The sequence below is a fragment of the Nannospalax galili genome, unplaced genomic scaffold (assembly GCF_000622305.1).
Source record: "Nannospalax galili isolate Female #2095 unplaced genomic scaffold, S.galili_v1.0 scaffold2107, whole genome shotgun sequence".
NCBI lineage: Eukaryota > Metazoa > Chordata > Mammalia > Rodentia > Spalacidae > Nannospalax > Nannospalax galili.
In genome coordinates, this window is record NW_008355382.1 from 83,666 (window position 1) to 95,846 (window position 12,181).

A 12,181-nucleotide genomic window follows, 5' to 3' on the forward strand; every position below is an offset into this window, starting at 1 on the left:
TTCCTTCCTACACTGATCTTTTTCCATATTTCTTTTTTTTTTTTAATGTTGTATGTGCCTGTATGATGTGGGTGGCAGAGGATGTGTAAATGCCATAGCCTGCATGTGGAAATCAAAGAACAACTTTGGAATCAGTTCTATCCTTCCACCTTTATGTGAGTTCTGGGGCTAGAACTCAGGCCATCAGGCATACACAGTATATTAGTTTGTCTTCTAGTGATGTAACAAATCACTGACCAAAACCAACTTGAGGAGGTAAAGGTTTATTGTATCATACTCTTCCAAGTAATAATCCATCACTGAGGGAACTCAAGGCAGGAACCTGGAGGCAGGAGCTGAAGCAGAGACCATGGAGGAACGCTGCTCATTGGCTTACTCCTCCTGGTCTGTGTTCAGCCTGCTTTCTTATACAACCTAGATCCAACTGTCCAGGGCTGGCACCACCCACAGTGGGTTGGGCCCTCCCATATCACTCAACAATCAAGAATATTCCCCAACAGACATGCCCACGGGTCAATCCAATAGGGGAAATTCCCCAGTTGAGGTTCCCTCCTCCCTGATGTCTCGTTGGACAACTGAAGCTATCCAGCACACACAGTAAGTGCTTTTCCCCCACTGAGCCATCTCACTGGCCTATTCCTATTTCTTTACCTTTATCTGCAAGGATATCATTCAAAGTAATTACCAACCAATAGCAAATTGGCCACATCCAGAATGGTTGAGAAACCATTGCAGCCACAACCAGCCAATAGAAATAGAAACTGTAAACAGATAATGCAGGGACATAGGTGGATCATGGTCAAGCCTGTTTCTACTGCCCCACCCACCACAGAATTCATTCTTCTCTTCTCTGCCACACTTTGTTGTTGAGATCTCTGAGTAGATTCCTTCTCCGCTAAGGGTTTTCTAAATCCTCCAGTTTGACAGACACACTAGTTTTACCTCGAGAGCACCTGTTATTTCTTTATAATAGCACCTAAACACTGGTAGTACATACACATCCATTTGCCATGTGCAATGTGGGCTTGTGTGACTGAGTCTATGTCAGGTTAATGACTCTACAAAAGATATCAAGAAACACATGCTGAATGAATGGTGAGGGAATATAGCTGTCTCCCAGCACAGAATTAGACTCCTGAGCTATGAAATGGGGTCTTAGCCCCGCTAGCCTTTGCCTCCTTGAGGGCACCTCCTTGAGTGAGCCATGAATATACCCATATGAGTCCGAATTCCCTTCACTGTTCAGGCACCTCATGTAGGTCAAGTCCATTCTCTGGGTTTCCTGTTAAATATCAGGGGGTATTTCTAATCTCAAAGAGATGCCATGAAGTTGTTTTTGTTGCTTTTTCATTGGGTTTCGTTTCTTTGTTTGTGTGGTTGGTTGGTGAGCTGACTGGTTTTCTGAGACTCTCACTATGTAGCCCAAGCTAGCCTCGGACTCTTGATCCTCCTTCACCAGCCTCGCAAGAGCTGGGATTACAGGCATATGCTATCATGCCTGGATTAACACAAAGATTTAATGACGAAAGTCATATCAATAAACTGGCCTAGGATTTGACACATGCCGTTCATTGCACAGAAACTATTATTATTGCTAGTACTGTCGGTGATTAAAAATTGTGCCAATTATCAGCCATCACCAGGAGTCTCCCAATTAAATGTTCTTCCCTCTTTCCTACGTCTACCAAAAATTTTCTATGTATCAAGTTTTAATTTTTCAGTACCATCTCAATCTAAGATTAGATGGACTTGTTTGGAGTGAGTTTGTGACATTCTAAATTTTTCCTCCTCTAGTTTATAACTATGGCACTGTAATCTTAAGAAAATTATGTGTAAGATAGAGGTATTTTATGTCCCTATATTTAGATTTAAGGGTTTGAACCTGGTAAAGGAGCCTCCTCAAGGGAATGGGGAAATCCTGACCAGCCTCAATCCTGTGATCTCCATACTCATCCAATTCAAAAATCTGCCAGTATGGTCACAAGGCAAAGACAAATGAGTCTGTATTTATGAGATATCAAACATTTTATATTCTAGACATCAAAATGAAGGATCCAGAAAAAGTACACCAAAAGTATCTAGATTGCTAAGCTGGATATTTGAAAGCACCATTTTAAAAATTCAAAATGAATGCAACTTCTGTTCATAAATAAATAGAATTATAAGTGAATAATTATATATATAATGATTATAATCATGAATAAAATATTGAAATTTAAATAGGATGCTGTACATGTCTGTTAGGGATACCACAACAAAATACTACAGTCCAGGTGACCTAATATGCTCTGAACTATTGGGCTATTGATAGCCCATATCTCTGAGAGAGCGGGGAATCACTGTCTGTGAGCCCACCAGGCTCCAGTGTATGGCTCCAAATGTACAAACTCACAGATGGCCCTAGTTAATCTCAGTGGGTCACAAAACAGACATGAATGAGAAAAAGATTTGTGGGGATGAAAGAGGAAGTGGTACAAAGGTGTGGTGAGAGTAGTCAGTATACATTGTGTACATGAGCAAAATTGTGTAAAAGCAAATTTAATTAATATAAAATTTTTAGAGCTGTGGGCAGGGTTGGCTTCTGTGTGTTTTCACATGACCATCCATGTGTGTCTGTGTGTGTGAATAAAGCATCAGACCTTATTAACTAAGATCCACCCAGACACCTCCATTGTACCTTAAGTACTTCCTCAAAGGCTGTATAGCAAACAGAGTGACATTGGAAATTAGGGATCCAACATATGAAACGGGAAAACAATTCAGACCACAACAGGAGGGATCTTACCCTCTACTTGCTGACCTGAACCCACTGGCTCCTTCTGGCTGTGCTTAATTATAATCTTGCACATTGACCTCTTTGGCTACATGGACGTGAGGCTTGGTACCTACATAATGGGCTAGGGAAATGGCTCAATGATGCAGTCCCAGCATCCTGAAAATCATGGAAAATGGACAATTTCAAGGAATTAAGGACCCCAATCCTCTCCAGCTTCACTCAGAATCAGGCTTTTATCATATTGTCTTCACCTACTAGGTCCCTGAGTCCCTCAGTCACACATTTAAGGCTCTCACCATACATGTCCAAAAGAACTTCTAAAGAGAAGAATTAGGAGATGGTTTGATGTGGGGACCTAAAGGCCCCACCTTGCATAGGTCCGAAGGGAAGTTACTGGGGGTGTGGCCTGGCTTGCTTTGAAAGTCTGAAGAATACTTCCTCACTGCTGAGGAGTGATCAGTGCGTGACCATCCTTAAGATACACCCTCAGGGGGGAGGGGGGAGTTCCAGGTGCCTTTATAAGCTTTCAAACACCTGCAATAAAGGAGTCCCTGCTTGACTAGACTCCCCGTTGCGTCTGAGTGTCCCCAGGTAATGGGGGCAGCGTGGGCTGGCGAACGGTGTGCTTACTCATCCCCAATCATCACCTCCCCAGGGGTCGCGGGTTCGAACCCCCGGCAGTTTGAGAGAAGAGTGTATTCTCCCACGCTCTTAACAAAAATAGCTTGGTTTCTTTTGTGAAAAAGAAATCATCATTGTGCAGCTGAGGCCCAGAAAATAATGACAGAATAGACAAAAGAGGGGGTTGGAGAGTAACAGGACCATGGTAGGGTTTGGGCTTCATCCTAAGAGCAGAAGCTAAAGAAGCTATTGAAGGGCATAGGCACAGATATGATCCTATGTGTGCATACATAAATAAGAGAGGGAGAGAGACACAGAGACAGAGACAGACACAAAGAGAGATCATCCCTTGAATGAAGTAAAAGTTTGGAAAAGGAGAAAGAACATATGCAACAGGGATGTAAGACAGTGTAGAACGTACTCTGATCACACACTTCCCCTATGGCCTGCACTTAGCCACCTCCTCTTGGTCCACGTCCTATTCCCTAATTGTCCTCTATTTTCATGTCTCTTTTTTAAGTCTAGGTTCAACACATGAGAGAAAATACATCATACTTGTCTTTCTGGTTATTTCACTTAGCATAACCTCCAGTCCACCCATTTTCCTGTAAATAAAATGATTGCTGTCTTTAATGTCTGAGTAATACTTCATTGGGTACTTGTGCCACATTTATCAATCCATCAATTTCTCTATTGTGAATAGTTCCACAATAAACATGGATCTCTAATGTATGCTGTGTTTGATTCCATTGGTTATGTACCCGGAAATGGTATAATTGTGTCACATTATAGAGGAAGTAGTATGGTCAGAACTGAATTAGAGTTTATAGACTGAAGAGCTGGGTAGGTGAAGGGGGTGTTTATGTCCACACCTCCTGCACACACTGGAATATTGTAGATGATGCATGAGACATTCAGTGACAAGTTTAAGGCAGAGTTGGACACACAAATTAGTGATTCATCTTCCCAGACTAAATTTTTTTCCAGCTTTATTGGGGATATAATTGACAAATAAAAATTTTACATGTGTGGGCTGGAAGTGAACTCGATGGTAGAACTCTTGCCCAGCATGTACAAGGCCCTCACTTCAATTCTGAGCACTGCAAATAAAATTATATTTTTTAATATTTTATTTGTTTTTATTTTATGTGTATGAGTGTATTGCCTGCATGTATGTGAGTGCACCCGTGTCGTGCAATGCTGCAGAGGTCAGAAGAGGGCTTCAGATTCCCCTGGAACTGGAGTTAAGGATGGCTCGTAGCTGCCATGTGGGTGCTGGGAATCGAACCCAGGTCCTCCGGAAAAGAAGTCAGTGCTCTTAACCGCTAAGCCATCCCTCCAGCCCTAAAATTGTATTTTCAGGTAAAGAACAGGGTGATTTTATATGCATAGACATGAAATGATTCTCACAGTCAAGTTAACACATTCATCATGTCACATAGTCACTATCAGATGGGGAGACGTGAGGACACAAAAACTCTCATCACCTACTCATTTTGTAACTGACCAACATCTCATCTCCTCCTCTGTTCCCAGACACCACCTTTCTGGCCTCTGCATTAATTATTAATTTTTGCAGAAAGAAACGATGTACGGAAGGAACGATGTAGTCTGGTTTTCCATTTCGGAGGGAGCAGTCCATCATGCCTGGGAAGGCACTGTGGGCATCATGGCAGCTGTGGTGGAGGGAGCATGAAGCTTCTCCTTAAGTCGTGTGGTAGTGAAAACAGAGAACTCAGGCCAGAACCAGGGCTGGGATGCAACTCATAAGGCCCATCCTCTATTGACCCATTTCCTCCAGCTAAGCCCCATGTCTTAAAGATTCTACAACCTATGGACCTGGAGAGATGGCTCAGCCATTAAAAGCACTGGTTGCTCTCGCAGAAGACCTAGGTTCGGTTCCCAGCATCCACATGGTGGTTAACAATTATCCATAACTCCAGTTCCAGTGGATCTGACACCCTCTTCTGGCCTCTGCAGGCATTGTACAACATGGGTGCACTTACATGCAGGCAAAACATTCATACACATAAGATTAGTCTACACCAACCCAAAACAGAGTCACCTGCTGGGGACCAAATATTGAAACATGCATCTATGATAACATTTTACATTCAAACCATAACAGCATTTACATTCAAGTTCTTTTACATTCTCCACGTGAGATCAGGCAGTATTAGTAGTTCTGCCTAGGCTAGTTCAGTGCATAACAAGCAGCTTCAACCATGTGGCTGCAAATGACAGAATGTCCTTTTTTCAATTTATTTATGTGTATTGAGTGTTTTGCCTGCATATATGTAAGTGCACCTGCATCATGCAATGACTGCAGAGGCCACAAGAGGGCATTGGATGCCTTGGAACTGGAATTACAGGTGCTTGTCAGCCACCATGTGGATATTGGGAATCAAATCAAGATTCCCCACAAAAGCAGCTAGTGCTCTTAACCACTGAGCCATCTCTCCAGCCCCAGAATTCCCTTTTTGTAATGCATGTGTGTATACTCATGTGTATGACTGTACGTGCATATGTGAGCACATAAATGTGAGGGCTTCTTTCTCAGTTACACTCTACCTTAATTTATTGAGGCTGAGTCTCTCAACTGAACCCAGAGTGCATCAATACAAGTTAGTCTAGCTTGTCAGCTTACTCCAGGATCCCTCATCTCTACCTTCTGAGCACTGGAATTATAGGCAGGCCACCACACCTACCCAGTGAGTACAGGAATCCAAGCTCCAGAGTGCATGCTTAATGGCAAGCATTTTGTCCACTGAGTCATTAGCCCATCGCCAGAATTCCCACTTTTTTACATTGATAGTCCATTGCACATATACATCACACGTCTTTATTCATCTATTGACATTGTGGTGGTTTGAATAGAAACGTTCCCCATGGGCTCAAGTATTTGAATACAGTGGTACTTTTTGGGGTAGTCATAGAACCTTTGGGAGGTGTAACCTTGCTGGAGAAAGCATGTCACTGGGGGTGGACTCTGAGAGTGCATAGCCTCTCCCTACTTCCAGTTCACTCTCTCTACATGGTCTTTACTGTTGAAGACATGAGCTCTTGGCTTCCTTTTGTTTCCGAGCCTACCCCCACATACACACCATGATGAACTCATCCCTCTGGAACCATAAGTTCAAATAAACTCTTCCTTCTTTAAGTTGTCCTGGACAAAGTATTTTATCACAGCAAAAGTAATACATTTGGGGTGCTACTGTATGTTTTGGTCACTTGAAATTATGATGCAATCAGTGAACATGGGGTGTAGACATTAGCATTCCAGTTCATTAAACAGATCTATCACACTGAGTGGATAAAGGACCAAATTTAACTCCAATTAATGGCTGTGTTCCAGGGACACATAACTTTCCTCTATTTCTACCTCCTGCTTCCAAAAATAGCATAATTTTCTTAGCAATGGAACAATGAGAAGTCATCCTGAGAATTAATCAGCGATTTAAAATAATTAACCCACCACCACTAGGATCAGTTTTTGAGTTAAGAACAGAAGCTGACAATTCAGGACATGAGCACAGTTCCATGAAGGCATGTCCACACCACCTCATGCCCTCATGGGAACGTGAGTCTAGAGCCCCCCTGTGATATCACCCCGCATAGCTGCATTTGCATTGACCCCTCATGCTCAATCCCTAGTCCACTGGAAACTGGGTCTTCTCCCCACCATCACACCCTCTGAAGCCGCTATCACAGACACTAATTAGCTTCCGGTGACTTGAAGCATGCTTGCTTTTCTCACTCTCACCTCCCTCGTCAGTGATGTTTGACACTGTCCACTTCCTCCTTGATGTCACTTCTCAGCTGTCTCAGACCATCTAGCACCTTTTCTAATGGTAGTGACACTATAAGGTTTGCAGACTTCTCTAACATCAGTTCCTTTTTAATGTTTTTCCATGTGTGTGCAGATGCCTATGGAGGACAGAAGAGGGTGTGTGATCCCCTAAAGCTGGAGTTACAGGTGGTTCTGAGCCACCTGATATAGGTGCTAGGACCTGAACAGTGGTCCTCTGCAAGAGCACCAGGTGTTCTTAATCACTGAGCTATCCCTCCAGCCCCTTACTGTAGTATTTTAGAATTTCATACATGAGTACTGTATTTACATCATTTCTGCTCTTCCCTTTCCCCTTACAACTCTTCCCCAATTGACTCCCTCTCAATTGCCTGTCCTTTTATTGTTACATATACACATAAAATAAAAATTTAAATATTATGTTATGTCTGCATGTGTATAAGTGCACCCATGTCGTGCAGTACCCATGGAGGACAGAAGACGCCCTCAGATCCCCTGGAACTGGAGTTATAGACAGTTGTTAGCTGCCATGTGGGTGCTGGGATTCTAACCCAGGTCTTTTACAAGAACAGCAAGTGCTCTTAACCACTGACCCATCTCTCTAGTCCCTACATATTTATATATACATATATAATGAGTTCATCTACTGGTGCTTGTGTGACATGTTTAGAGTTGACCACCACTTGGGATTAGATAACCTGTCAGAGAGTTTGTTCCTAAAGAAAACTGTTTTCCATCTCTCAGCACCCATTGGCACTTCGATACATGCATATATTTACTCTGGTCATAATCACACACCCCATTATTCATACCCCCATCCCCTTTCCCTCTCCACACCCTTGATAGTCCCCCCATATTTCCATGTCTTTATCCCCACCCTAGATTCCACATACGGAAGAAAACACGTGGTGCTCCTCTCTATGAAACTTATTTCAGTTAACATGGTGCACTCCATTTCCATGTATTTTCCTAAAAGCAACATAACTGCATTCTTTATGGTTGAATGTGTATATAAACCACATGTCCTGTATCTATTCAAGCACAGATGGGCACCTAGGCTGATTACAAAACTTGGCTATTGTAAATACTTCTGAGATAAACATGGGTGTTCAGGTATCTCTAAGTGTGACGGTTAATTTCTCATCTTCATTGGATTAATAAATATGTGGAGAAAGCTGAGAAGCTCAGAGAGTATAAGCACTTGCTACTAGGTCTGATGACCTGAGTTTTATCCCAGGGTCCCATATGGTGGAAAGAGCTGACTCCCAAAAGTTGCCTTCTGAGCATCACATGTGCACTATGACATGTATGCACATGCATGCATGCATGCACACACACACACACAATACATGCATAATGTTGAAATAGCTAGGGCATTAATGAGACAAATTTCTGTGTCTGTGTGAGCTCTTTCACAGAATATTAAGCAGGACAAGATTCACCCTGAATGCAGGCAGTACCATCCTGTGGGCTGGAGTCCCAGGAGGAATTAAAAGGGAGAGGGGAGAAAGTGAGCCGAGTGTCTACATCCCCCTTTGTTTCGTGTTCACAGATATAAACATCTGTTGGCACAGAGCCACCTGCTGACCTGCACTCCCCTCCATGACACACTGCATACCCTCAAACCACAACCAGGTGAGATGGCAGGCTACAGGCTGCCTCTGTGACACCAGTGAAGGAGAGAGGCAAAATAAGGAAAAGGAGACGTTAGCCACAAGACGGAATTAGAGAAACAACTTTGAAAATCCACAAAATGAAAGGCTATTGGAAAAGATCAGACAGAAGGTGCAGAGTACTGCAGAGAAGTGAGCCAAATGCAGCAGACAGCTCCCTGGAGAGGAGGGGACTCAGCAGCGACTTCCAAAGGGAGCACAGGAGAGCTGACCACCTACTGTCAGGAAAAGTCCAGAGCCTTTACAAGCCTCAACCCAGGTACAGAGTTTTGGTGGGACAGTGACTCCTCCAGCAGATGGTTCAGGGGTGAAGACTCCCATTTTGTCATTCTACATGATGAGAACAACGGCTGCTAGGCACCATCTATTGATGGAAACAGGCTTCTGGGAGAGGCTCAGTCAGTTTTCTTCAGGGACATGGCCCCTGATAGACTGCCCATGTTCCAGTTGAATGCCCCACAGCCTTGGACATACTGGCAAGTGAGTGGATTCAATGGGTTAAAAAAAAATAAAAAGCACAAAAGGAGGCTGGAGAGATGACTCAGGGGTTAAGAGCACTGGCTGCTCTTGCAGAGGGTCCTGGTTCACTGGTTCAGTTCCCAGCACCCACATGGTGACTAACAACCATCCATAACTCCAGTTCCAGGGGATCTGATGCTCTCTTCCGGCCTGTGCAGGCATTGCACACATGGGTGCACTTAAATGTAGGCAAAACATTCATACACATACAAAATTTAAAAGAAAGCACATGAAGTTGGGAGGGAAAAGTGGGGGAAGGGTTATAGGAGGAGTTGGAGAAGGAATCAGGGTGGATTTGATCAAAACATATGTATGAAATTCTCAAAATTTAAGTATCTCTCTCCTCTCTGTACTGGACTTCCTCCCCCATTGCCAATTAAAGTTCCCTGTTTGCATACTTCACACAGATGTTACCCTGTATGCAATTCCTAAAAAAAAATTAATTTAAAATGGTAATTAAAAAATGAATTACTCTGTGAAATCAATAGGTCTTTAGAAACCAAAATTAAAGGATAAATAATGGATATGAAATTGGGGGTGGGGGATGGTGAGGAAGGGTCTGAATGTGAGTGAAAAACATTGCATGAAAGGCACCCATGCACGAGTAGATGGTCCTACACCCATGCACACTAAGTGGACTTAGGCTTTAAAAAAGAAACAGCACATGAGATTGGGAGGGAAAGTGGGCAATGGGGATAGGAGAGAATGGAAGAGAATCACGAGGGTGGATTGATCAAAACATGCAATTCAAGAAACACAGTGACATTAAAAAATAACCTGTAGACTCAGGAAGCCACTATTCAACTATGCTAGAAACTATGCTTGGGAATAAAAATAGAAAATCAAACATGAACTTCCTCACATTCCTTTTTTCTAACCTCACATTCCTTTTTTCTAACCTAAGTTTGTCAAGCATAAGGTTTATTTCCAAGTCAGCTCTTGAATTTGTTAATAAAGGAAATTCAACCAAAGTGATTTAATTTTTATTATGCTTGTGAGAGAACACATAGTGATAACAACTGGATGCATGCCTTGTGCAGAATTTACTGTAAAGCAAAGAAAAAAAATCAGTGTTCATCCTATATCTGACACTCAGTGACCACCATTGACTCTCTGACCTTCATAAGATGTCTTAGAGGTCAAATTCCCCTTCCCCTTAGATAGTCAGTAGTAAGAATGGTTTCTGGGTGCTCAGAGAAGAGGTCACAGTATGAGGGCGCAGTTGTCCTGGTGACATTGTCAATCGTCAGGCTGGGGTTGCTTGCCTTCATATCCTTCAACAGTTTCTTAATGTTCCTGTTTGATTTGTCTATCTTCAACCTGGAACACCACAGAGCCCTTAAGTTGTGTTATCCTAAGAAGTTCATTCCAAACTACCCCCCCTCACAGCAAAAAAAGAATCCATTTCAGGATACCGATAGAAAACATTCGAGTCCAGAAAGCAGGACTTCTTGAGAACACCTAATATAAATTAAACTGGTAAGTTTTCAGGTGCTCAGGAAGCCCCACACTTAGCTGAAGAGCTCTCAGCAACTGATGGCTGCTGGGGAAGGGAGGGCGTCAGATTACCTCAGGGAGGGGACCCCTAATAAGCTGCCAGTGCTGCAGTAGAGGGTCCTGTGCAGGTACTCACAGCACTAACTGGGCTCGGTGAGTTTAAACAATACATGAAGTTGGGAGGAGAGATAGGAGTACTGACACTGGAGGTGAGGGGAAGGAGGGTATTAATTTGATCAACACCATTTATATGCATGTATGAACTATGAAATTCTCAGTAAAAGAAACTGTCCTGTGCTGTTTAAACTTGTTGAAAGTGGGCTCAGAACAAAGTAGCCCTCCCATCTCCTCTACAACCAGCTATGCTGAGTCAGGCCGGCCCTCTGGCTCTATAACCAAGAAAGGGAAAAACAGGGTATTGAAAACATTGCATCCTGAAAACAGATGATAAACAATTTCCAACAGATGTTACTATTGTTTATCCCATGATATAAAAAATGACTGTGGTGGAAACGAAAACGGAAACTCGTCCATGAAGAGAAGGCTCAGTCAGGAACTTCAGCGGGCTGTCAACATCCTCGGTCAGTTTCTGCTTGAATGTTCGTAAGTTCCCCCAACTTGATGTTACCTTTCCCTGCTTTCTCAATCAGGCTGTTCCAGTCATCTCTACTAGCTGTTGCAAGGCCCCAATTTTTAGTGTTTTACTATCTGTGACTGGCTATTTATCCTTTCACTTGATATATACTTAATCCACTCATTCAAAAGCACAGTTATTATAGATCATTTTCTTTGAAATGTACAGAGGAGCATCATACAAAGAAATGACACACAGTGATCATCTTTCAGATATTGCCCATGATTGCTTTTGTTCTATAATGACGGAGTGTTCAAAGCAGCCCAACTTTTACTGTCTTTTGTTAGAAAATATAAAGCCATGCTTCATGGCTCATGTGTGTAATCTCAGCACCTGGGAGGTTGAACCAGGGTGCCTGCTGCAAATTCAAGGTCAGCCTGAGTTAGATACAAAGTGCCACGATAACCAGGGCTACTGTGTGAGATCTCGTCAGGATGGGAAAAGGGAAAGATGGCTGTAAGGCAGGCAGAAAACCCCCACCCCAGTTTTCTGAGATTATATTTAGATATGTGTGACTAAAAAAGTCAAGAATGTTAGAGTTCTTTGCATAAAAATCGGAGAACATGGGGCTAGTTACACCAGCTTTCTTGCAGCATCCACATGGTAACTAGCAACCATCCATAACTCCAGTTCCAGGGGATCCAATGCCCTCT

At 42.9% G+C, this 12,181-nt stretch overlaps 1 protein-coding gene across 1 annotated transcript in view; it reads right to left on the reverse strand.

Annotated features, from left to right (window-relative positions):
* Window positions 1-10,536: 10,536 nt before the first annotated feature.
* Nlrp7 (NLR family pyrin domain containing 7) overlaps window positions 10,537-12,181 on the reverse strand; it is an 18,664-nt gene continuing 17,019 nt past the window's right edge. The window contains exon 9 of the mRNA XM_017803030.1: window positions 10,537-10,717. Coding sequence (XP_017658519.1) covers window positions 10,537-10,717 — 181 coding nt within the window. The remainder of the gene's footprint in view (window positions 10,718-12,181) is intronic.